Source organism: Paralichthys olivaceus, chromosome 2, assembly GCF_024713975.1.
Source record: "Paralichthys olivaceus isolate ysfri-2021 chromosome 2, ASM2471397v2, whole genome shotgun sequence".
NCBI classification, from domain to species: domain Eukaryota; kingdom Metazoa; phylum Chordata; class Actinopteri; order Pleuronectiformes; family Paralichthyidae; genus Paralichthys; species Paralichthys olivaceus.
The window spans coordinates 13,226,093-13,252,472 of record NC_091094.1 but is presented as its reverse complement, the minus strand read 5'-3'; the positions used below and the strand labels follow the sequence as shown (position 1 = coordinate 13,252,472).

The 26,380-nt window shown below is 40.8% G+C and overlaps 3 protein-coding genes across 6 annotated transcripts; 1 reads left to right on the top strand and 2 right to left on the bottom strand.

Moving 5' to 3' along the window:
- Nucleotides 1-239: 239 nt before the first annotated feature.
- bap1 (BRCA1 associated deubiquitinase 1) lies at nucleotides 240-7,973 on the bottom strand. Of its 2 annotated transcripts, none has more exons than XM_020101502.2 (17): nucleotides 7,748-7,973; nucleotides 7,406-7,435; nucleotides 7,225-7,279; nucleotides 6,471-6,603; nucleotides 6,009-6,128; nucleotides 5,573-5,634; nucleotides 5,299-5,441; nucleotides 5,101-5,179; nucleotides 4,900-5,023; nucleotides 3,998-4,133; nucleotides 3,744-3,904; nucleotides 3,188-3,321; nucleotides 2,581-3,044; nucleotides 2,170-2,393; nucleotides 1,907-1,999; nucleotides 1,746-1,818; nucleotides 240-1,224 (listed from the first exon to the last, which is right to left on the bottom strand). In XM_020101502.2, the coding sequence occupies exons 1-17, from the start codon at nucleotides 7,782-7,784 to the stop codon at nucleotides 1,091-1,093; spliced, it is 2,202 nt and encodes a 733-aa protein (XP_019957061.2). In that variant the 5' UTR covers nucleotides 7,785-7,973; the 3' UTR covers nucleotides 240-1,090. The 2 variants fall into 2 exon arrangements, with proteins under 2 accessions (XP_019957061.2, XP_019957062.2); XM_020101503.2 differs by having other exon boundaries at nucleotides 2,170-2,390; nucleotides 7,748-7,948.
- A 1,024-nt stretch (nucleotides 7,974-8,997) lies between these two features.
- On the top strand, nucleotides 8,998-22,172 carry rad54l2 (RAD54 like 2). Of its 2 annotated transcripts, none has more exons than XM_020101491.2 (22): nucleotides 8,998-9,166; nucleotides 10,652-10,847; nucleotides 11,076-11,376; nucleotides 11,479-11,615; nucleotides 11,724-11,864; nucleotides 11,952-12,184; nucleotides 12,293-12,475; nucleotides 12,590-12,723; nucleotides 12,818-13,014; nucleotides 13,162-13,504; nucleotides 13,599-13,776; nucleotides 13,877-14,095; nucleotides 14,370-14,488; nucleotides 14,832-14,950; nucleotides 15,982-16,081; nucleotides 16,175-16,380; nucleotides 16,584-16,759; nucleotides 17,274-17,470; nucleotides 17,843-18,027; nucleotides 18,202-18,291; nucleotides 18,371-18,463; nucleotides 18,611-22,172. In XM_020101491.2, exons 2-22 carry the CDS (start codon nucleotides 10,703-10,705, stop codon nucleotides 19,621-19,623), a joined length of 4,509 nt encoding a protein of 1,502 aa, XP_019957050.2. In that variant the 5' UTR covers nucleotides 8,998-9,166; nucleotides 10,652-10,702; the 3' UTR covers nucleotides 19,624-22,172. The 2 variants fall into 2 exon arrangements, with proteins under 2 accessions (XP_019957050.2, XP_019957051.2); XM_020101492.2 differs by lacking the exon at nucleotides 8,998-9,166 and adding an exon at nucleotides 9,232-9,425.
- cyb561d2 (cytochrome b561 family, member D2) lies at nucleotides 22,173-25,077 on the bottom strand. Of its 2 annotated transcripts, XM_020101511.2 has the most exons (3): nucleotides 24,669-25,077; nucleotides 24,472-24,509; nucleotides 22,173-23,841 (listed from the first exon to the last, which is right to left on the bottom strand). In XM_020101511.2, exons 1-3 carry the CDS (start codon nucleotides 24,802-24,804, stop codon nucleotides 23,338-23,340), a joined length of 678 nt encoding a protein of 225 aa, XP_019957070.1. In that variant the 5' UTR covers nucleotides 24,805-25,077; the 3' UTR covers nucleotides 22,173-23,337. The 2 variants fall into 2 exon arrangements, with proteins under 2 accessions (XP_019957070.1, XP_069392776.1); XM_069536675.1 differs by lacking the exon at nucleotides 24,472-24,509 and having other exon boundaries at nucleotides 23,114-23,841; nucleotides 24,669-24,808.
- Nucleotides 25,078-26,380: the final 1,303 nt, after the last annotated feature.

Genomic DNA, 26,380 nt, shown 5'->3' with positions numbered 1-26,380 from the left:
CCCCTTCCTCTTTGAATGATTGCTCTCCCTAGTGTACACCACCTGTCACTACAATAAAATGTAATTCACCAAATAAACATTTTCATAAGCCTACTCTAATAAATATGAATTTGATTGCCAACATTTGTAAGCCAATTGCTGAAAACTTACAATAATATAGTCATGGATCCACCTCTTCAGTCAAGTGACTTTAAAAATAAAAAAACAAACACAAGAATTAAATCCGGATTATAGCGAGGTATTTTCACTGACTTTATTTATAATATGAACTGCCAAGCACAAAGAATGACTGAACTCATTGTACAATTGAGCCATTAACAGATACATATGTACAAAACACACAACTGCACACGTCCAATCTAATGTTCACTCACTCTGAGATCCAGTTCAGGTACAAAAATAACACAAGAGCTTGATTTTCATTCGCAGGACCTCTAGAGAAATACATACAGACTCTCAGTGGACTGGACATTCCAATGAAAAGAAGAAGAAAAAAAAAAAGGATGCATCATGACTTCTTCTTGATATTAAAAGCATCTATGAAGAATGTGATTAAAATATGCTTTCTTTCATGTTATACAGTGAATTACCCATATTGAATATAGTGAGGCTGAAATGCTGTTGATGAATAAAATGTGACGTTTTTCGTCAAAACATTCAATAAATACTTCATTGGCACCGTGAAAACACCAGAGAGGGACACGGCTGAAGGGAGTCTGACTTATGGTCACCAAAGTGTGTATTATGTGATTTACAGAGGTGTTTAAGAGAATCCACTGTATTGCAGTGACCACATGACACTAAGGAAGAAGTTTCAATAAAAAGCATCCAGGTGCATCATTGGGGACATGCCTTTTTGTCATATTTACAAACTGTAGATAGCATTGGCACGAGAAGAAAATTTACATTGAGACTAAAATGGAGGTACATATTTACAAATGGGATAAAAGACCTGATCAAATACATGGTGGATTTCATGAAGAAGACGAGGCTCAGAGTAAAATGTAACAATAATCTGTCTGACAAAGAGCTTCAGGAGTGCAGCAGCTTATTTTTCTCCGTTACTTACAGGCGTTATGATTGTTTGTGATTACTGGCGTTTGGCTTTGTAAGGTCGAGAGCGTTTCCTGCGATCCGGTTTCCTCTGTTTGTGCAAGCGGCCAATACTTACTCCCTGGCGACGGCGGACGGAAATGTTTTGCTCAACAAGGCTCGCCAACATTCCTGCAGACGATACCAGATAAAGGAATGAGTAAATCATGAAATAAAAATCAAATTTTTAAAACATTCTAAATAAAAATTCCAGGAAAAATAAAATGTTAACTGGTTCATTGATTGTCTGCGTGTAACATATTCCACTTCAGGGACTAGTAAGGCTCATTTCTTTCTCTTTTCTTCCCCACATTGCCTAGAATCTAAGTCCTGAGTGATCAATCACAAATGGTATGAAAGCTTCCAAATGGGTCCTCAATGCATTCTGAGATCTCAGATCACAATGGGAGGTGGACTTGGCCACATTGTTTTTGCTGTGTGAAAGCAAATGCATCATTGACCACTCATCAAGGATCACCTACTCACCTGACTTCCTTAATGAATCAAGAGAAGTTAAAACAAACAAATCATCCACCACTGAGAACCAGGGATTTAAATGCAACCTAAACCCAAGATTTTATTTTGATGGAATGGAGAAAGACAACACAAAATAAATTCATTAGACACGTAGTAAAAGTGGTGATAAAATGTACCTTCTTGGGCCAGCATTGAAATAAAGGTGCAGATGAACTCATCATAATTGTGTGTCCTCCTCTGATCGTCAATCTGAAGAAATGAAAACAAACCGCTCTGATTAAAAACAATATACATCACTCTGAGGACATTGGACTGATAACAGGTAAACAAAACCTACTTTGTATTTCTTTCTCTTTTCCACTTCTTCCTTTAGATACACCTCATAATTTGCGATATCGGCCTCTACACACTTAAGCAGTGCAAGCAGCTCCTGCAAGAGACACGATAAGATGAACTGCTGTGTGTTTATTGGATATTTTTAGGACACTGCTTCAGAAATCCTTGATTAGCAAATCTGAGGGTAGAGTGACACAAAAAGAATTCTAGGCAGGCTGATAAGCATATGAAGGTAAATATAACAGTGGATTTTTCTGGACTTACCTTTGGTGAATACTTATCCCCGGGGGGTTTGCTGCCTGCAGCAGTATCCGTAGCAGGGAGTTTTTCCTTGCTGGGTTTCAGCTCTGCTCCGTCCTTGCTCACCTCTTCTTTCACCTCCACAGATGGTCCCTGCTTCTCTCCCTCCTTCTCTCCTGCTACCACTCCTGCTTTCTCTTCCTCTTTTATCTTCTCGGGCTGCTTTGTACCTTCAGCAGCACAATCTACTGTTCAGATGAAAGAAAAGCAACAACACATTATTAAAAGTAGTTTACGTTATCCTCATCATGGGCCAGTCAAACTGTTTACTTCTACTGTCGTGAGTAAAATGCTTTGAGCGTAATAACATGTGATCAAATGCTTACTTCAGCAGAGGCACTGACATGGACGACAGTAACAATCATGCGTACTCACCAGATGGAGGCAGAGCATAGATGATTCCATCCTCCTGAAGGTGTAACATGGCTATGCTGACAGAGGGACCCAGTTCTCTCACAGCACGGTTATGTCTAGAGTCCAGCCTGAGCATTTCATCTTCCCCGAACAGCACACGAGACAAATGGGATGCGACCGGACTGGATGGCCGCGTGGCAGCCTGGGAGCGCGCAGGAGAGCGCAGTGGGGAGTTGAAGGCACTGCCGATCTCAGAGGCTGTGTCGGTGCTTTCGTTGCTGGGTGTGGGGGAGGGCTGTGAAGCAGATGTGATACAAATGCCCCCCGTGCGGCCCTCTGTGCGTACGGAGAGCGGTGTATTTAGGGCATCTTTCTTTTGGGCTTCTTTCTTCAGTTTCTCAGCCAAGACACTCAGAGCAATCTGGCTTTCCATTCCAGCCACAACCCGTCCTGGTCGTGAACGCAGACTTGCTTTCCGCCTAAACCTAGACACAATCAAACATTAAGATATACCTACGAAAGGTGTATGAACTAGAGGTTTAAAAATAAGTGAAGCAAGTTTTATCTCCAGTTTGTCAGATCACAATAGGTAACATGATGATACCTATAAACACATCTCACGACTAACCTGTTCGAAGTGCTGGTAGAACCAGTTACTTCTTCCTCATCGTCCTCATAGTCATCTTCATCATCGGAGTATGGTGGTTTGGGAGGCCCCAACATCCGAGAGCGACCAACTCCAGCAGCAAGATCCTCCTCCTCCTGTCAATTAAAAACTTCAATAAAACTCCACAAAATCGTTTTAAGTTGGACTGACTAAAAAGACAGGAACTGATCCTTAGTTAATCAGTCTTAGAGAAGAAATTGAGAGTGTCCAATCTAAAAAAAAATCATATCTGAGATAGTCGGAGAGTAACATGACATACTGTATGTCCTTAGTGCTAATCGAGTATTTAGTAATGTTTCTATACAACTTCCTGTCTTACATAGATCAAATGTATTTCTTTTGAAACAAAGTCAGGGTCATTCAAACTTTAGCAGAGATTTCTTTGTGAAAACTGTCAAATGAATGTTTTAAAAGTGCTACTGGAGGTCCTGAGCACACAATCAACAGAAATCCAATCATCAACACATTTGATAACCTATAAAACATCTCAAATCTTTCTGTTAGCAAAAACACTTACCTGCATTGGAGACTTAGCATAGTTATGGTTGTCCAGGAAAGCAGGCAGACGTTGAACAATTGGTGCCTGCTGAGAACCTCCTCCAGACGGGACTGTTGGTTTGCCCATGACCTTAGTGTTTCCTGAAGGGCTAGGAGCATCCTTAGACTGATCCACTGAATCTTAAGCAAAAGTCCATGTGTTTGTATTGATTAGATCTACATAGTTTACAAGATAAAATTCAAAGATGGTAGGAAGAAATTGAACTTAAATACCTGGAGATGCCTGATCAGCCCCCTGGGACGTAATTGGCTCCACATCTGTCTCTTTCTTGATCACTGTGGTGCTGTCATCAGGTGAGGAGGAGTCCTTCTTGTCATGTACAAGCTCCGGTTGGGTGAGCCGGATCATCTGAAGTAATGACAAAGTCTTTTAATTTCCTTCTCAAATTAAAATTACCACCTCAGTTATATGCCTCTGCCAAGCGATCATGTTGGCAGAGGCAAATAATGGTGTTAACTAAAAGCCAGAAAAACGTTTTTGTTTTTGTAGAACACAACTCACCTTCATCATTTATCCTAGTAGACATTTACCTGAACATTTCTCAGGACTGGCATTTTAATTAGCTTTTTGTGACTTTAGAATGAGCTTGACCCCAAATCTATTTATTTCATTCTTGAGTCCAAGTGTTTTTGCCAAATTTGAAGACATGCTCTGATGGTTTTCTGTGATAGAAATTCATGAGAATGGGACGGATGGAAGGACAGACGAAATCCCCAAAAATATAATTCTTTCAAGCCATGACTGTCAGTGGTGGGGAGGCATAAAAATATACTGAAGATATTCCACACTTCTATATCTATAACACTATTTATGATGAAGGAGATTAACTTGACTAAGGTTCGGTCCTTTCTAATTTTTTTAACACATTTCCACTTAGTCACACTACATAAAAATGTAATATGCTCATATTATTATTATGAGTATTAGGAATGAGGGTTTTTATTATATAAGAAATGAACTTTGCTCTGTCATCTTAACACCTCTAGCTCACATACTTTTATCATCCAACCACACTATGTGCGTCGAACACAGATAACTTGGGCACCTATTCTGTCACCAAGAAATCACCTAGAAATTAGATTTGTCTGTGATGAACTCTCTAGCACTTCCTCACCTTCTGTAGACCCTCTAGAACAGTCTGTCGATTCCTCTTCAGAATCTCCAGTTTGGACTCGTACTTAACTCTGCGGTCGGGCACCACTGCCATCAGGTTGAAGCGGATATCATGGTATGGCTCACTGTAAAATAGCAGAGCAGCAGCATAAGAACAGAGCGTTGAACCACTTCTGCCTGAGCCAACTGGTTCAGGACTTACCCAGCAGTGGCCAGTCCAATCCTCTCCATGATAACTCGCCGAGCTTTATCAGTCCATTCCTCCTCCTCTCCCCAAGGCCCTGCAATATAATGTATATAAGTGGCAACTTTGAACAGACACATTGATTGAACGGCACAGTGTCACAGACAGACAAAACCAGCATGTAACACACTGTGTCTATGTCATTATGAGTCTTACCATGGTCAATGGGGTAAGCTTTGAGTCCATCGAGCTCAAAGAGACGGTCTTTGATGGGCACATAGCTAACAAAATGGAAAGCTTCCATGGTTCGCACTGCACTGATTCCATTCTGTTTCTCTGGCAGGTGCCTGGGCTCCGGTCTCCATAGAAACACAGAAAGAGAGCTTAGAAAACTGATGAACGTACAAAGCCTGCCACCTCTCTTTTTTTAACCCCACAGGATCAGAGAGAGTGAGCATATTTAAAAAAGGAGCCACTGGCTGTAACATACCTGGCATGGCTGTTGTGTGCTCTGGCAAGCTCTGGGGCATTTCCTATTGCATAACCTTTACTCTGAAAGTGACATTAAAAAATGAGAGTGAGGAAAAATGGAGAGAGAAAGTAAAAGAAAAAGGATAAGATGGCATTTAAAGTGAGCAGCTGAGACCAAGAAGGTGATGGTTGATGATGAAATGAAGAAATATCCTGATTTTAAATTATGGTTGAGGTCCAATAAGTGTTTGAATAAGCCTGGGAAGCTGTGTGGGATTTTGTTTTTGTAATTTATCATTGTCTATTCAATATGTATGAGAAAATTCTATTTCAATTACCTAAATTAGCATTTCCACCAAGAGTTAATATTATTTTTCTCAACTTTCTGAATATGTTACAAGATAAATAAAACAAAATAACAGAACTTGAACAAGTACAACAAACAAAAGACTCACCTCTGGACTAAAACCCTTTGTGAAAGCCTTCATGCGACTCAGAGTGGTGCCAAGCTCGACACCACTGCAGTTCAGAAGCACACTCAACAAGGCGTGGGTGGCACATGAATTCGGTATCAGCTAGATACAAAAATTACAGCACACAAACCAAAAAAGTCCAATTTAGAGTTAGCATTTAATAACTATTTTTCTTTTCGCATTATTGTAAGACATGAGCAAGGACACTGAAGGGCTGGAATGAGCAATTTCATACTGTTACAGTAATTATATTTTTTTACATTACCAGCTAATGGTTTTGAATATATATATACATATATATATATCAACCACTTCATTAAATGTTGACGGATTACATTTTTGAGAATATTTTCATATGGCAGCTAATAACAAATCTACTAAGGATTTATAACTGTGATAACAAAAATACATCATTTGTTCTTATTTCCAACCACCAACACTTACTTGATGAGCAAAGAACATATCATTTACAATTTCTTCATCGATGACAGAGGTCTCATCCACCAAAGTATTGACTTTCCTCCTGGATCGACGTTCCTCAATCCACTTGAACAGGAAGATGAATCCATAGACAGGACTGAAAAATAAAATGATGATAAGAATTTTATACATATTGTTGCTACAATAAGTCCAACAAGAAACAGAAGTTGTTTAATCACAGACATGAGCTTGAATGTTGATTGACTCGATTAATGTGTTACCACCAAGAGACTTTCCTTCACATTAGGGTCATTCTGTGTCAAATCATAACACTTTAGGGCCACAATGTTACAGATATTAATGATTTGTGATGTGCTGGTTTGGTCACATGAGAAAAATATGAAACCAAAACTTTGTGTCACTCACATAACAATTGTGGGAGATATGGGCTAACAAAGTTTAAACTCTTTGAGGGGGAATTTGACTTAACATATTTCCCTTAATATAGGTCACAGATGAAATGGTTCTGAAGTGGCATCACATTACTAATTCCTTACCATGTTGTTGAGCAGCATTTTGTGATCAATGTGTGATCAGGTATGTGCAAAATAACAATCAGCACTTTGTTGATGAGCTCCCAGGCTACTGGATAGTGTGCTAAAAAAACTACAAGGTGGTGGAATCATTACTGTAAGCTAAATGTTAATTCATCTTATTGCAAAACTGCAGTGTGATGATTTGACACGGAATGACCATTTACTGGCACCGACTAACATACCTTGGACATTTGCTTTGAAGATCATAGATTTCCTCTACCTGGACACCTTTCACACCTGACAAAATATATACACATGCAAAGAAACACACAGTTTTATTCATCCACATACTCCAAATGTCTGTGTTGGCTTTTTACACTGCAGCAGAGCAGGAGGTTCAGCTGCTGAAAATGAGCTACTTACCAAAATCTTCCACCAGCAGAGTGAACAGCCCTGAAAGTAAACAGCGTTTTATTTAGGATGCAATAAAACTGACTGAAAGTAAATTACAGACTATTGTATTATTGTTCAGAGCTAATTTTACTCCTCCTCATAATTCGCCCTTTGTATACTACTATCATATCGTACAATACAATCCACGTTGATATTCTATACATCCATGTTTTAATCTTATAGTGGACTGAACTTGCTTTGCGTGTTTATTAAATCAAAGTGCTGAAGAAGCTAAGCTGTCCCTCTGTGTGGTTCATGTGTAAGCTAACGTTAGTTAGCTCTGTGTTGTGTGTCTGTGTCGACATTTCTCACCCGGGTCGCTCTCGAGCTCCAGCCAGCCTTTGTTCATGTTTGCATGTGAGCACAGATGATCGGTATTTAGGATGTTTTCCAGTCCATGTCGTCAGGGGAGAAAACTAACTTTAACTGTGACGCTGCGTCCATTCACAAGACAACTGTGCAGAGCTCAACATAAACACAATAGACAGAACTGGCCGCGTTCAAAGCGACGTCATCAAGGCGCGACGAGCGTCCGGCTCATTAACTCTAACTTCCTGTTGTCAAACACAGCTAATAAAAACACACGGTGTGTAAACAAGTGAGCAAAACTTAGAGGTATCATGCTGCAGCCAGAATAATATATGTAAAGTATGTAACATTAGACATAAATATACACACTAACACACACAGGACTTCTGTTGAGTGTAAAGAGAATAAATCTGATGTGTAACCAGTAAAACTTCATAGCATATGATTTTAAATTGTGAAAAATGTAATTGATTGATTTCCTAAATGCTCTAAAACAGCGCCCCAGTTTTATTTCCTGAAGGTGCTGTGTACTGCATGCACTGCATATTTACTGCTTAGATAAACTACAACATTAATATGAATACTACAACTATAATGTTATTATGAAAGCCTATGACAATTATTATCACCTGTTAAGTAAATGTATGGTCATGTACAGGATTAAAAGGATTACTGAACATGAAGCAAAAAATTGAATCTTGTATTTTTTAAGTCTGAAGCTTGTTTAACACAAAGGTTTGGTTTGATCACATTTATCCACACATTCAAAAGAGAGTTTAGAGGGATACAAGACAAATTCAACACATCGTTAAACATGTAGCATAAGAAGAACAGAGACAATACTGAGTAACATTAAAACAACTTGTTTCCATTGCTACTCAGCTGCCCAATACATTTGACATTCAGTAAAACTCACACTTAGCATTTATTGTGTATTACAAATGTTGTACATTGTATATTTTGTATAATATGGCTTTGTCTTTGAGAGACAACATCCATATATTTAATGTACATTTTGCAATCAACCATTTCTCACCACATTGGCTGTCAATCAATATTTTTACTCTCTGGCCAATTTGAAAAACTGTGATGGATTAGAGTTGTGTTACTACCATCAGATATTAGATGTGTTATATTATTAATAAATTAATTCTGTAAGTGTATTGGCCAGCTTCTTAAAACGAGTATTTCCTTCTCTTTCTTGAAGTTTCTTAATTGACGGGCTTTTTCATCCCGGAACCTTACTTGAGGTAATCTCGGGGAAGGTATTTATGGTCACGCTGGGGAAGAAAAAAAAAAGAATAATTGAAATTAGCAACGTTTATCAGATCATTTACATAAACACACGGTGGATAAGAACTGACGGGTCGTTCTTCGAGGTGAACCCCGGGTCCATTGACGGGACACGGCGCATCATTCACGGTGAGCTGCAGCTACACACCGGTGTTTGTGTTTAACGCACCCGAGCTAGCCCTCATTTCGGCTAGCGTTAGCAAAGTGCTCGCTACACTTCGACAGTATTAGGTTTGTTATCTCGCTGCCACCTTCGACAGAACGACCGCTTCGTCGGGGAAAGCTGCTTTTTCTCACCGCCCCGGTTCCAACCAGCTCGCCCTGTTTTGCTGCCACAGATGGACACGGGCGCCTACGTGGTTTCGACGTTTGAAATTGCGTTTATTGTGTAAGTAGCTAGCAGATTGGTGTGCTGACTCAGCTTTGGAAACAATAGTATTCATATGCATCCAGCCAGGAAGCCCGGTGTGAAACGACAGCTGCTTGTTGTCCGTGCTCTCTAACAATAACAACAACACAAGCGACTGGCTGCAGAGGTAGCTTTGTGCTACATGCTAGCTGCCTCCATCCTCGGCTATTGGGGGGGAAAGCTTCCTAGGGGTCATGTTATTTGCAGTTTCAAAGCATCCAGCTCTTGTCGACTCTTCTGTCCCTCATCCATGATCCTATATGTCTGGTGATCAGTGTGGGATACTCACTAATGGAAACAGTGTGAGTCCAATAATAATAATAATAATAATAACCCTACTGTGGATGGAACCACCAAATGACCCAGTGAGTTTAAACATAAGGTACATTGTGTACTCAAACTCTTAACCCTGCTGTAGGTTAGGGTTAGAAACACGACCCCTATTTAAAGTTAAGATGAAACTTTAACCAAAGTAGAAATAGATCTCCATGCAGTTACTGTAATATTCTTTATCTTTTTCTGCTTAGGAGTTTAGTTTTCACCGCTGTCCATTTGTTTGTTGGTTAGTCTGTACGCAAAATGCAAAAACTTCTGGACAGATTAAAACAAAACTTGGTGGAAAGATATGGGTCAGGGAAGAACAAGACCCAATTAAACTTTTGTGCGGATCCAGGAAATTATTATATCACTTTCTTCAAAGCTGTTGGGCCTTGATGGAGGTATATGCGCGAATTAACTCAAATGATTAAGATCCTTGTCTACACACTGCTCTATGGTCTTGCATACAAAATATTCTGTACATTTGACATTTCGATTAAAGAGATTTTCCAGGTCATTGATCAGTTTTCCCCTTTTAAGTTTAAAAAGTACGTGCAAAATCTAGCCATAGAACTTTGTGTTTTAAGTTTTTTTCGGTGTTTAGTTTTTTTTCTTGTTTTATCACATAGTTATGCTATTAGTGCCTTTCCTGTGTGAGATGGTGTTTGCCAACTAAACCATAACTTGAACTAGGTCTAACATGATGGGTGTGTAGATAAAGAATTAGTATGGTAATAATTTAGTGGTTAGAAAAACGATTTGTACCAACGTCCATAATAACTTAGGGTAAATAAATAGGGAAACGGTCTCATCAGAAAGCTCATTGTAGTTATAGCAAGTAGTTTTACCACTGTAAATTCAAGATGTGATGTGTTTTATCATGTTAGGGCTCCTGATGAAGGTGTGTAGGTAATACTTTAAGAGCCCTGCAAGACACCATGTCTGAAGAGGCAATTTCAGAAAGTGACCTGGAGCCCAGCCTTAACAGTGAAGAGGAGTATATGGATGATGAGGAGGAGGAAGAGGAAGATGTGGAGGAAGATGAGGATGAAAATGATGGAGACGATGAAGATGACAGTGTTGGTGAGTGATAAATGAAATTCTTTTTTTTGTACCTTTTATCACTCTAATGCATTCCATTGCCTTCACAGTCATTGGTAAACATTGTGATAACAGCTGAAAACAGAGGGAAGACATTTTTTTTTTTCCTAAGTTTTCTAATTGATAATATGTCTGTAGAGTATGTATTAGAAGTTGGTGCTTGTTTAGTTGTGTTTTAAAACTTCAAGTGAAATGCTGTCTCTTCTTAAGATCGGCCCACCAGTGCCCAGGATGGCAGGGACTCCGCCTCAGCTACCTCCGGAGAGCCTTCCTCTGAGCCTCCGTCTCGGCCTGCATCCCGCCCGTCCTCCGGAGTGCCCTCTGGACCTCCGTCAAGACCTCCCTCCTGCTCTCAGCCTCCAAACAGCCCCAAAAGTGCAAACATGAGCAAACCACCATCCAGCAAAACCAAGAAACAAAAAGCCTCTAAATTAACCAAATCCTCCAAGTCTTCAAAAGGCTCTAAACCTTCTAAGCCATTAAAACCTGGACACATGAGGAAAAATATCAGGTACATTGACCTTCCCATTAAGTAAATTTAATGATAAATGTATATGCCCATCAAATAATATTCTATACTGTAACATGACCTTTTTTTCTTCCGTGCTTATAGAAAGCTGCTAAAAGAGGACCAGCTGGAGGCTGGGACCAAGGCTGCGCAACAGGAAGAGATGGAGAGGCGGAAACGTCTGGAGCAGCAGAGGAAGGACTTTCCCACACCAGCCCCAGTTGTCCCAGACTCTCAACTAGGTGACTGTCACTTGCTCAGTGAACCCCGGATGTTTTTGCGTCCAGTCATATTTCAGTTTGACAGTCTGTGTACTAAATTTCACCACTCCCCTCCCATCTTTCCAACAGTGGACACTGCTTCATTTTTAGGAGAAGCATCCCACATGGTCCAGGCTCTCGCAGTCAAGCAGGATGTGATCTGTCTGGACAGCAGCGGTGATGAAGATGACAAAATGGAACCCAACTTGCCTGCACTGGCCATGAGAGATGGTGAGAGAGGGCAATTTCCAAATCATTCAACATTTTGAGAATCAAGCAAGTTCTCACATAGTGTTAATTTCACCAATCATCACCCAGATGTAATTGAACTCAGCTCTGGGGATGAGGACGCCCTGCAGATAAGCAGCGAGTCGGCTGATGAGGATGCTGATGGCACCACCGGCTCAGAGGAGAGCAGCGGGGCGCATATCAACGATGCTCTGAACCTGCCTGACGCCCAGGGTCAAGTGCTGGTTAACATCAATCACCCTGCAGAGGAGAAAGACATTTATCTCGCTCCACAGCTGGCCAGGGCTGTCAAACCCCACCAGGTAAACACAGCATCTCATTCTCTCTTGAACTCTCGAAATATAAACTCTGTTACAGACACCCACAGTTCAGCTTGTTTTCTTACAAATGTTCTTCTTTTCATCTCGTAGGTCGGGGGGATCCGGTTTCTCTATGATAACCTCATTGAGTCTCTGGAGCGTTATAAGACCAGCAGTGGATTTGGCTGCATCCTTGCTCACAGCATGGGGTTGGGCAAGACACTGCAGGTCATTTCCTTCATTGACATCTTACTGAGGAATACTGAGGCCCACACTGTGCTGGCCATTGTCCCAGTGAGTACATGAAGTGTGAAAGCAATGTAGTCAATAGTGAATTCATTCATTTTCCCTCAATTATAAACTTGATTTAGTTTAAATTAACCTCCATCTTTGTTTCCTCCGCACAAGGTGAACACACTTCAGAACTGGCTGACAGAGTTTAACCTCTGGCTTCCAGCTCAAGAAGCCCTTTCCCCTGACACGGACCCTACGCTCCACACTGGCCGCACATTCAAAGTTCACATTCTCAACGATGAGCACAAGTATGTAACGTGCAACGTTTTGTGTTTTTGTCTGCAGAGTTTGGTCTTCAATGTTAAGCTGAGCTTCTAATTTTACTGACTGTGTGACCTGCAGAACAACACTGGCTAGGGCCAAGGTTGTGGAGGACTGGTCTAGAAATGGAGGCGTGTTGCTCATGGGCTATGAGATGTACCGATTGCTGTCCATGAAGAAGAGTTTTGTTATGGGCAAGAAGAGGAAATCAAAGAAGCCTGCAGGACCAATCATCATTGACCTGGATGAAGAGGATCGACAGCAGGAACTCATGAAAGGTAATTTAAAAGTTAAGAGAAGCAGTGAAGTTTTCTATGTACCATAAACATTTATATGAAGATATGAGATACAATTTATTATTTGATATATATTTACATTTACAGTCTCACTTCACACAATCTTCCCTCATTTCTTTCTCTTTTCAGGAATTGAAAAGTCCATTGCGCGGCCTGGTCCAGATGTGGTGATCTGTGATGAGGGTCACCGCATTAAGAACTACCATGCCAGCACATCACAGGCGCTGAAGAACATCCGCTCCCGACGTCGAGTTGTTCTGACCGGATACCCATTGCAAAACAACCTCATTGAGTACTGGTGCATGGTGGACTTCGTCAGACCTGACTTTTTAGGCACAAGGCAGGAGTTCAGCAATATGTTTGAGCGGCCCATTCTGAATGGGCAGTGCGTGGACAGCACACCTCAAGATGTCCGCCTCATGCGCTACCGCAGCCATGTGCTGCACAGCTTGCTGGAGGGTTTTGTGCAGAGGTGAGCGCTCTGTCAGAAATTAGAAAATAATTTGGTAATAAAAAAAGACTTCCATGGACAATACTTAATTTATTGGTGATTTTCTGGTTTACAGAAGGGGTCATGATGTTCTGCAGGACCAGCTTCCCTCCAAACAGGAGCATGTCATCTTAGTACGACTTTCTCCCATTCAGAGGGCACTGTACACTGAGTTTATGAAACGCTTCAGAGAGGCAGGAAACAACGGCTGGCTCGGTCTTAACCCACTCAAAGCCTTCTGTGTGTGCTGCAAGGTGAGTGTGCATTCCTACCTCCTACGTTTTTTGGTTTGTATCTTAGAATCTTGTTGTCATTTTTGAGTTGCTAATCCCGTGTGTTTCTACATTCCTGTAGATCTGGAATCACCCTGACGTCCTCTACGAAGCCCTGCAGAAGGAGAATCAGGCCAATGAGCAGGACCTAGACCTGGATGACATCAACCCTCGCTGCCCTGCACCCGGTGCTGGCCTCAAAGCCAAAGTAGCCGACTCAAGCAACAGCAAAGTTAACATCACCCTGCCACCACTCAATCCTTCGCAAGATAGGGCCAATCAAGTCATTACATATGAATGGGTATGTCATGACACTAAGCAGTCTAACTCCAGTAAACTAAATATCCACTTTTAATGCATAAGATTTTTTACTACTAACTTTTCAAAATGTGAGCACCTGCTTTATTTCTTTGGTTTTTGAAGTGCAAGCAGAGCATGGTGCTTTAAGTACACATCCCTGGATCCACACTGTTATACTTAACAACAAAGAAAAATGTTGGGGTTTGTCATTTCTGTTTTTTGGGGCTTAAAGCATCTTGACATTTAACTGCTGTTTTTCCATTTATTTGTTTTAGGCTAAGAACATAATGTTAAACTACCAAGAAGGAGTTCTTCAAAACTCTGCCAAGATGACTCTGCTCTTTCATCTGATTGATGAGAGTGTGAGAAGAGGAGACAAGATTTTGGTGTTTAGGTAAGATCTCTGTCCAGCGTACATCTTATTATACACAAATCGCAGCTTAGAGAGCAGGTAGACTGAACAGGCTGATGAATCAGACGTTTTCAGAGCTTTTAACAGACTGTTGATAAAGACTGAAAATAAATGTTTTAGTCCTCTTACAGCTTATTTACCTTTTTATAAACAGGAATTTTACAATTAGCCACAATGATGGTGTTTAAATAAAACAAAAGTGATGCAGTACTGTGACTATTATACACATCAGATTATTGGATTTCACAATAATTTCTTTAATACCAAAACATACTTACTTACTTCTCTTACCTGTTCTTATCTGTGTCTGTTGTGTTGCCACTAGTCAAAGCTTGTCCACACTGACTGTCATTGAGGACTTCTTATCAAAGAGACCAGTGCCAACAGAAGTCGCCTCCTCTGCCACCCAAAACCAAAACTGGATTCGCAACCTCAATTACTACAGTGAGTCATCCAATCTGTTCTCTGCTCTGTGGCTTTCAGCACTGAAACCCCACAGCTCTGATTGTCAGCACGTTTGCTCTGTGCTCTGGAAACGAGCATGATCAGGAGCAATGTAATAGAGAATTCAGCAAAATTATTTTCTTTTTATATGTTCTCTGATTATTATATATTCTCCATTTAAATAGTTTATTATGAACTGGGTTCGGTCAGATTATTTGCAATGTAGTCACCTACTAGATTAAATCTAAAAGCCAACTTTTTAATCCCTAACACAATACATGGGATAAAAAATTTCAGTGAATTTTCAGTGCAAATAAAAGTATTTCGCATATTCAGCATCAAAAACTCTATAATTTTACTATTAATAAAATACAGAGGCAAACACAAGTGAGCTGATAAGCTCTGCATTGACAATGATTGCATCAACATTAAAATGAAAACACAAGCTAAACCTATCCCCCATTTGTATGCCTCCGCCCCGTGGCTGCCAGTGGCCAGAGGCATTATGTTTTCAGGTTGTTCCGTCCGTTCATGATGATCTCACAAAGCACAATTTTTATTTTGTGGAGAAGATCCCTGGAACACCATCGAGGAATCGTTTCACATTTTATACAGACATTCACTTGGACTGAAGGATTAACTCACTTGATTTTGGTAGCCAAAGATCAAACATCCTCGGCCCAAAGATATTGTCACTTTCAGTTGAAACATTTGGAACACTGCCAAACTTGTCAATGTCACTTATCTCGCACACACCAGTCAAAAGCAAGAAGGGAGTGAGACACTGTCAACAATGGAGGAGGAGAAATTGGCCCCAGCTGTCACTGACAAGTTTATTCACAATCTAATATGATGTACAAGCACTAGAGGACGGTTTCTGTAACCTAGCAACAACAAGCGTGTGAGAGAAGCACTCTGAAAATGAAGCACAACCTCCTATTTTTGTCATTCAGTGAAATTATCACCATTATTCTCTGCATTTCATTTTGCTCTAAGTTAAAGTGTATTCTGATGTATGTCTGTGTCTGCAGGACTGGATGGGAGTACGTCTGCCACAGAAAGAGAACGACTGATCAATCAGTTCAATGACCCAGAGAACATCGCAGCATGGGTCTTCCTACTTTCCACCAGGTCTTTGTCTCTGCTACTATTCTTTCATCGTTTCTCACACATCCCCAACACTCTGATGGGAAGTTTATCTTTGGTTTTCTGTGTTCCTTCCAGAGCTGGCTGCTTAGGAGTAAATCTAATCGGGGCCAACCGCGTTGTTGTGTTCGATGCCTCCTGGAACCCTTGTCATGACGCCCAGGCAGTGTGTAGAGTGTACCGGTATGGTCAAAGGAAACCATGCTACATTTACCGCCTTGTTTGTGATTACACCCTGGAGAAGAAAATCTATGACAGACAGGTGTCCAAACAGGGCATGTCTGGTAAGAACGTTTTGCTCACAAAATGACTTTTTGATTTTTAAAACTCTGTAGAGTCCATTAAGGCTTGAATCACTGTAGATATTTTTGCATCATATAACTATTAATTAAACCCCACCCAGTCTTTTTTAACACATGTGTAATTAGATCTTGCTCATTACTAATACCTAAATGGATATATCTTGTTTGTGTGTGTGTTAATATAGACCGTGTAGTTGATGACCTGAACCCAGTGCTGAACTTCACTCGTAAGGAAGTGGAGTCATTGCTGCACTTTGTAGAGGAAGAGCATGGTGCTGAAAAAATCCCTCTGGGATCCTCGGACGACTTTGAGGAAGTGATATACCAAGCCTGTCAGATTTACCCTCACTTCATCACCAAGGTACAGTTACTCGCCGGCCAGGACTCTGAAAGAAACAAAGCTTTGGTGTGGATTGTTTGATATACAAATAAACAGTAGGTACTTAATAACTAACCCGGAAGTGTTGACATTCTCCACCGCGGTAGTCTGACTATTTAGATACTCACTAATACTATTATGGTCTTTATTGTATTTGTTCACTTTATGCCCAGGTAGGCCAATAGTAGCCCCAGTCTGCAGATCTAAAAACACAAACTTCTTAATGCCTCAATTCAAAAAAACAGTAGAATCTTAACTTGTGTGTCATTCTGTCATCACATCCAATCTGGATGTAATGGAAGTCTAGCAGTTCCATTTCACCAGCTGAATGTATAAAAATCTCAATCCTATCTGAAAAGAGCTTGAGTACATCTGTGGTGAAATAGATAAGCAGGAGAGGAAAAGGGGAAAAAAAGGAAACATGATTATTTTATTAATATTGTGAATCCTATATAGACTGTGAATCATTTTCACTTGTTTCCGCATGTGTCAATAGCAACCTTTCCATCACGAGTCTCTGCTGGTGGACCGGAAGGAGTCGAAACTGACCAAAGCGGAGAAAAGAGCGGCCAAGAAGAGCTACGAAGACGAGAAACGAGCTTCTGTGCCGTACTCCCGCCCTTCGTATGCACCCTATTATCCAACCAGTGATCAGGTGCTCACAAACATACCAGCATTTAACCAACGGGGCTGGTGAGTTTCAGACTTTACATTTTATCTTGCCCTCCTTTTATTCAGTAGTTAGCTAACAGTTTAGCTTTGTTCATTACTAGCTCATATCCTCAACTACAGTCTGGCTTTGAGAGTTTGCCTGATATTGCAGTGCATGAGCATATGCATGAAACATCTAAATCACCCTAGACTCAGCCTTACATTATCAAAAGTCACACTCCCCATAAGAATCTAGAGCTAACTCTGCCTTGCTTACTGGCAAACACAGAAAACAAAATCTACAATTAATTGAATTGTTTGATTGAGGTTAAAGCTTACATATTTGTTGCTGCTGCTTGAGTATGTGTGTGTGTGTGTGAGTTCATCTCATTGGTTGAGGGCTCATATTTTCAGGCGTCCCATGGCAAGGCCGGATGACAAACCTGTAGCAAGTGTCAGGCCCATCCAGTCAACCCCAATACCCATGATGCCTCGCCAGGTCGGCATGGGCATGGCCGGCTCTAGCTCAGCCGGCAGCCTGCCTGTCAACTTCCTGCAGAAAGCTGGAGTCTATGTGCAGAGGATTGTCACCACAACTGGTAATGTGTAGTATTTTGAAAAATCTTGAACCACTGAAAATACCAAGTAAAACCCATTATGTTATAGTTTAAATCACCTGAACTATTTCCTCTTTCAACAGAAGCAAAGTGAATTCTGTGTTTTGAAATGTAATGACCAGACATTAACATCAGCCTCTTTGATTGGATCTACAGATATTGTAATCCCAGGAGCCAACAGTACAACGGATGTTCAAGCTCGCATTAGTGCAGGAGAGAGCATCCATGTCATCAGAGGATCTAAAGGTATTTAAAGCAACACAACAATTTCTCTCTGCTTATGAATAATTTTAGTAAATGGAAACACTTGTTTCCTCCAACACAGGAACCTACATTAGGACAAATGATGGAAGGATTTTTGCTATTCGATCAGGAAAGATAAGTAGACCAGCAGTTGGAGGCTCTGCTGCTTCGAGAGGTACAAATTCATATTAATTATAATACTTCCATAATTTAACCTACTTAGTTTTGCATTACAAACATCTAAACAACTCCTGTAACTTTGTGGGTGGAGTTTTTGTATTTCTGAACCTATCATGACTGTATTTTTCTGTCCCCTCCCCAGATACCCAAGGTTCCCTGATCCATCCAGTGAATAATGGCTGTTCATCCCCTCTTGATCAGCAGCAGCGCTCCCCCAATGGGGAACAGTGTTCCTCTCCTCTGAGCGCTGAGATTCTCAGAGAACTCAGCCGCTACGCTTCATCTACAGGTGACGAGGCCACCGGCATGGGGAACGAATTGCCGTCGCCCCCAGTTGTGTCTGCCATACAAGCAGGGGATGGGGACAATTCTCAAAACAATCTGACAGGTGATCTCAGCAGGCAGCACAGTGACAACCTCATGAGCTCGGCGTTAGAGATGCGTGGCACCAAACGCAAAAGTACTGAAAGCCAGGGAAGCACACAATTAGGAGGCAAACGCACCTCTTCTGCAGCTCGCTTCCCTGGACTGTCCATGGGCTCCAGTGGGCTCAGTTTTCCTCCCATGGGTTTGAACTCTTCCTCCCTTCTGGGTAACCTAGGGCACATGAGTCACCCACTTCTAATGGGTGGCAGCGGTGGATCATCATTCCTTCAGACACCAGGACAAACACTGGCCGACCTACAGACTATGTTCCCCTCTGCAGGCTCAGACCTCTTGAGACAGTCTGCCCCAGGGAATGGACACCTTCCCACCCCTTCCTCTTCTTCCCTGTCCACTGTTTACTCCTCTCCTTCCACCACAGTCCCCATGTCATCGACACCATCAGCAGCAACTTCTTCCTCCCTGGCACCAGGTTCTCTGCCCCCATACTTGATGAACCACAACATGGCTGGCCTGCTTTCATCAGGCTTCCCCCTCAACTACAGTCAGTCACTGCTGTCCGAGCCGAGGATGTTCCCTACCCCTCTTCTCTCTGGGTCAGGGGGGTACCCTGTTCCTAACTCCAGTTCTTCTACGTCCAGCTTCCTCTCTCATTACAATCCCACCTCCAGCCTGTTGGGGGCAGCTCTGACCCAACCAGACAGACACCAGATCACGGAGAACGGCGGCAGTAGTTCGGATGACGATGTTATAGAGGTGATGGGACAGTAGCGACTTGTGAAGTCACGGAGAAGCAGTTTCACACAAACTCTTGTTATAGTTAACAAAGTACATAAGGGATGGGAATAATTACGTGTTTACATTACTAAATTAAATGATTTATGTTACAGTATCTACCCTAACTCATAAGCTGGTTAATGATGGCCAGAGGTAATGTTATATTTTGAATGTTTGAGCTAATCAAAATGAAAGGGAGATCAAGAGGGGAAAAAAAGTGAATAAAAATAATAACTATCAGTAGCAAAAAGCCACAATGAAATTTGACAACGCATCACTCACCTAATTGTCAGGGAAATAAAATTCCCATCTCTATGGTCTCATTGAACTTCCCTCACAAACACATGGACTCTTACCTAAGAGAGAATCAACGTGAACCTTCATGACTTTACAAAGTCACAGTAACAAATCCTAATGCTGAATATCCCAGACTTCACCTGGAGCATCGGAGCAGTGGGAACAGACGTTATGTCATTTGGGGACCAGCTTAAGCTTTAGGTGGCTTTCTAAGCACAGCCTCACCTGCTGCATTTGTAAGCAAGGCCTCGCTGTGCCGTTTTATTTCTTCTGAATTCAGATGGAGTAACGTTATTCAAAACTGTTGGATTTTCTCATCATATATTTTGCTGGGAAACAGTCAAGTGCTTTCAGATTTGTCAGACAAACTTACCTGCTGAACACTGATTTACTTATTTCAGTTTTCTAAGTGTAAGAAATAAGTGTAAAATAAATGGGTCACAGAGGGTAAAAACAATGGTGTTAATATCTGTCAAAATCCACTTCATCTATGAAGAGAAAATTCTTCAGGGTTTACCTTAAAGAACAGAAACTTTAGGCTTTCAGAGCATATTTTAGTCTTTAGCAATTTGATAGACATTGTGGCATCCCCTGTTGAAAAGATGTTATGTGTGAAACAATAATTTAACATGTTGATACTTTGTAAATAGCAGTCATTATCATTGTTTATATTGCAAGTCGATACTGTGCAGTGTGTAGATTTTGGTCATAGGGAGAAGGCTTATTATTACGACTATCATGACGATAAACACGCCTTCACACAAGTGCTGGGCAAACAAATTTATGTTCAACTTTGTAATTTTCTTCTTCTTTTTTTTTTTTTAACCAAAATGAATGTACCGTCATGTTAGCCTTTGACAACACAGGGGCTGGGACATGGATTCAGACTGTGTTCTTTCATTTTTAGCCTTAAATAACACAAAGGGGTCTTTAGCATCACAGAAGAAGATCTACTGAGCATTGAGACAAGTCGCTGACAAACTCAAAACACAGTTCTGGGGCAGATTCAGCATAATGACTAAAAGCACCAAGTGTGGAAGCTGAAAGGCGCACAAACAAACCCAGTGTGTCCTCAGTATGAGTTGATTTACCATCGCTGAGTCCACCTACATGCTAAGTGTATTTCTCATTATGAAATTTACGACTGATCATTTTCTTGAGAACAGGTTACCTAAACTGTAGAAACTTGCATTTGTACAGCCTGAGTGTATAAAACCTTAAATCAATGTATCCACCAAACATCAAATTCATCATGAATAAGATTTCATTACAACCACCAGTGACGTTGGCAGAACTGTGTCGGGTTGTGTGGCGGCCTTACCAAACTGACAGTGCCATTAATATGGTAGCGTTTTGCCTAAATGCAGTGCAGTGTACTATCGTCAGTAGTGTCGGTCAGTGTTGATCTGCGGTGCTTTAGGAAGTCTAAGTCTTTGCTGTTCTCTGTAGCCTTGTTTCTGTGTTGTGATGACACCTTGGGGTATTTAGATGTAGGAAGATCCCTCTCCTCCGTTAAGTAAATAGGTTCGATGCAGTGGTTAAGACTTTAGAAAACACTGGATAACCTCAGACAGCAGATTATTCCCTACGAATGCTCATGTTTGTAGTTCCGTTTTCTCGTGGGGCCCCTCTGCCCCCACAGTCTGAGTACTGTTCACCTTTAGTTTTACTTTGTACCGGCTCCTTCCCTTTCATCATGTATGCTTTATTTCTATCATCAGACATCTCCACTTTTCTTCAACATGTCTTGGAAACTTGTGAGTTGCTTTGTTTTCAGATGTGAAGGTGGAGCTGGCACTCGGATCATATCTGGTACATTATACTGACCTTTATTTTCAGTCTTTATCCGTTGGAAACACTACACATATGAATCATAAAAATTATCAGTACATAAAAGAAATCCCCTTCTAACCCCATTCTTGTCAGTTGTGTGCATTGGTTTGTGATTCATGGGAACATTTCATTTTTTTAAAAATTGTTTTTTATAACTTAATTATCGGTGTTCGCTCACATGACAGTTGTTTCCTGTATTTCGGTGTAAGTCTGAAGTTTATTTATTTATGTAAAATATACTGGGGTTGTTTTTTTTGTTTGTTTTTTTTGCTATTACTTTTTTAAACATTTGTTCACTTTGACCCATTGACGGCTGATCCAGTAAGAATTTCGTACATGCAGCCTAGATCAAAGCAGAATCCGACTGTGTTATCAATGTTATTTTAACAATAAAACACTTACTGCAGTGTGAATCATTGACATGTGCTTTTAATCTGGACATAACTTTAGTATGACATCATCAGACATGGTTAGGTCAGTAACCAGGAGGAAGGATAATACAAGATACAAAAATTCAACCTGAGATCAACAAATATTCAAGGACATAGCCAGGATGAGCTCATGATTCACTATAGGATCTCTTACGACTGCCAAAAAGTTTTGGTGATGTGTCAAAACCAACCTCACACTATTCAGTCTGTAGAGAATATTGAAACCATTTTTTATTTCACTTACCGATTTTTTTTTTGCTCAAATCTGGCACATTTAAAGTTGTTGGTTAAAACAATATTGCGTCTGCAGCAATGCTAGCAGATCTGAGAATGTAGAGGAAACAATTCTTTGCAAAATGCTATTGCTAGCGTACTGGTGTTTAACATGTTATGTTTACCTGGTTCACAATTTTAATGTGGCTTGTGAGCATGTTAAAATGTTGCTAATAAGCATTAAAAATATTCATTATATAAAGATGGACAACAAGACTGCTCCCCAAAAGTAAAGCTAAATCCTCCCGATCGCCACCTGGTGGCTGGTTCAAGTATAGGACATAAATTCCTCCAACTCCTCCATGTTAGTGGATGTGACATGGGCCAAATGAGATTATGTAGTTCTTATCACTGTAGTTTTTCCAATTGTTATATTACTCATTTGAAGGGAAGTGAAAGGTCCTGATTGACTGCTAAGACTGACTCGCGATTGGTTGAGAGGATGTTTCAACTGGACCTCTGTTGTGGCTCCATCGCTACTGCACAGAATCTGGCTCCAAATGCAAAAGATCAGCCTTCATATCCAGGATGTATTGGCTTCTTGTCTGAATAGTAGTACATACAGTCCATGGTCGTAGTTAAAGCTAGCATGGCTAAAAACATCAGAAGCTGCCAAACAAACCAAAAAAGCTCAACATGGAACATCAAAATGTGTGCGTAACCGTTAAATAAAAACTCTTCAGGTCATTGGGGCGTACCTAAAACCCCAAATTACAGAGACGTGTGACCTCTGTGTCCTCTACATTGTATAAAAAAGGCAATGAGAGAAAGCTATTTCATTATCCACACTCCTTGTGAGGAATATGAGTCTGTAGCTGCAGAAATCAGCTCCTTTTACAGAAAATCAAATGGTTGTATGAGACTGAAAAAAATGTCAGTATTGCAGACGTTTCTTGGCCATGTACGCACTGGTGACTTGGTTCATTATGATGAGGGCGCTGACAGCCGGGCACAGTGCTGACAGGTACCAGGTGTATTCCCCGACAGAGGCTGTGAACCAGGCCGAGCAGAGGCCGAGCAGCAGGCTGATGCTGCCGAGCAGGTACGTGATGAGCCCGGAGGCCGCGTGATAGCGTTTGAGTTTGGCCAGGGACCAGCCTTTGACCAGGGAATGGTAGATGAGAGGCACAGCTGCCAAAGACTGCAGCCCGACCACGCACACCGTGAGCAGGCCGAGCAGACCGTGCCATGAGGTGAAGTGGGGTTTACTGTTCAGGTGTTTGTTGTAAGAGATGGCTGCCAGACCCAGGACCGCACAGGACACACACAGGCACTGCAGGATCCAGTGAACACGACCTTTGACCTTGTGTGAGAAACTTTTGATAGGGGAGCCGTGGGGGGAGAAGAGGAGAATGGCTTCTGTCATGAAGAAGGAGAACTGAAGAAATAAAAAGAAAAATATGTCAACTGATTGCATTTGATCATGTGACCATTATTGTCTAGGTTATTTGAAAATGACAGGAAATGACATTTAAACTGCTCTTCACTTAAAAATAACTTCCTGTGACATAACTGCCAAGACATTTTCTATTGATCAACCAATGTTGAGCTGCAACATATATTTGATTAATCAATCAGTTGATCGCATAAAATTGTGGACATTTTTCTGTTTTAAATGCTCCTAATATATCTTGATTTTAGCAAAAATGATTTACCAACTCTAGTGTGCAATAATTATTTGCTAGTTCAATTTCATACATGTGATCCTGTTACAATCCTTTTATATTCATATTTTCTAATTTTACAGCTGTTTCCTCGTGTTTATAAAGTATCTTTACTTATGTCTCAGCGATGTCTCTATCATAACTATCCCCTTTAGTGCTAACACAGCATCTTTCCCCATATTGAGTCAAATTAATTACTATTATCTTAGTCTCAGTCTTTTTTTAGTAGCAGCCCTGGACCAATCAATCGACATACTCTTTATTTATGTATATATGTATTGTATGTATTGATGATTTCACGTGTTTACAGCTGAGTACATTTATTTTTGAAAGCTCCAACTCACAGCCAGTGTCATGAGGAAAGGATGCCAGGAAAACAAACCTAGAACAACATGAAGGAAGTCAAATGAAATCACACAGGATGAACACAGGGGCAACATAAAGTGTGTGTGTGTGTGTGTGTGTGTGTGTGTGTGTGTGTGTGTGTGTGTGTGTGTGTGTGTGTGTTTGTGTGTGTGTGTGTGTGTGTGGCATCACTCACTGGAGCCAGGTCTGGACATCAGAGCGATGAAGAGGCTGAAAACGATGCAGATGAAGTGCGTGGACACAGCTGAAGCTCTCCTGGTAAACCCGTAGATCCGGGGCTCAGACTCAGGCTCTCTGTTGTCTACCACCATGCTGAGGTAAAGACGTGTTTAATAATATAGAAATATGGACGCTGCTAACCTGCTGCTACCCAGCGTGAAGTCCGCTGCAGCTGAAGCCGGAACTGATGCTGGATGTGAAGTGTGAACTCCTCCTGCCTGAGTCCTGCTTCACTCACACACCGGAGGTTGAATTAGAAAAGAATCCTTCACAACCAAACAACTGTCACACACACGTGAACACATCTTCTCACAAGTCTCCAGTTCCTCATCTGCTGTTTTCAAGAAAACAAGCCACACTTCCGCTTCGATTTTTCAGTGTAAAACGTTATATTAATCCACCACCACTCCTAAATACAACTGTACCATATATAAGTTACTGGGATCAAATTAATCACTTTTCTGACACTGAATAGTCTATTTAAAATCAAATTGATGCTCTATATAAAGTGTGTACATGCAGCAAGCATCCTTCCCACGCCTTTATTGTGAAACCACAAGTCTTCCAGTTTCCTGTATCATTATCGTGAATTGACGAACCTTGTCCAGGCTGACGTGGAAAGTTTCTGAGGATTCACCACACACACACTTGAGACAAGGTTATTATGGGTCAGTCACGAGTGGAGCTGCACAGTTAGTGTTAATACACTCAACATTCAAAGAAGAAAAGCAACTCATTTCAAATGTTGCAGGTTTTATCAGTAATAATAATAATAATGATAATAATAATAATGATACTAATAATAGTTCACAATTATATTCCCAAGCAGACAAATTAAGGATAAACCGTATGTATGGGGGTGGGGTGGGGGTGTGGTGTCTTTGACTAACACCATTCATTTCATAACTCAGTGAATACTCACTGTCAGCTGTTTGCTGGTTGCTGTGCTCCAATTATTCTCTAGCAATCTTGTGACTGCACATTGTCACCACACTGGCTACACAGATGAAGAAAAAAAACAACATGCCCATTCAGAAAATCTCTCTCTCTCTCTCTCTCTCAATCTCTCTCTCACTCCTCATGTGTTGTCCAGACGATGGCACTAAAACATTACTTCCAAATCAGACATGTTTTCAGAGTCCCATGTTGAGAATGTATCTAATGACTTTATTGTGCATTTCCTGTGCTACTTGATAATTAAACTCTGATACAATTATTGGCTTTATATATTTTAAATATTGTTTGGTTTAGTTGATTACATTAATTCAATATCTTGATTTACAAGTATCTTTTTAGAATCAGAGTCTACATATACAACATATATACACACACTCATATATAATATGTGTGTCTCATCTGATGACCAGCAGATTAGTCGACGATGAAAATTGTCATTAGCAGCCCAGCGTTTGGATGGAAAAGTCTAATTTAGTTTGTTTTTCAAGTAAAAAATATAGTCACAGTGTTTTGATTTACCTCAGTGCTGTCAGGTACATAAAACTGATCCTTTCAAGGTCATTCAGTTCTTTAATAATGTGGAAACTTTGAAATCAATTTTGATTAGTTGTCAACTCCCCTTATGAACTTCATGTATGCTATTTACATTACATTTACTTGTTCCACTACAATGGCACTCAGTAGAGTAAACTGTCAAGGCTTAACAATCCT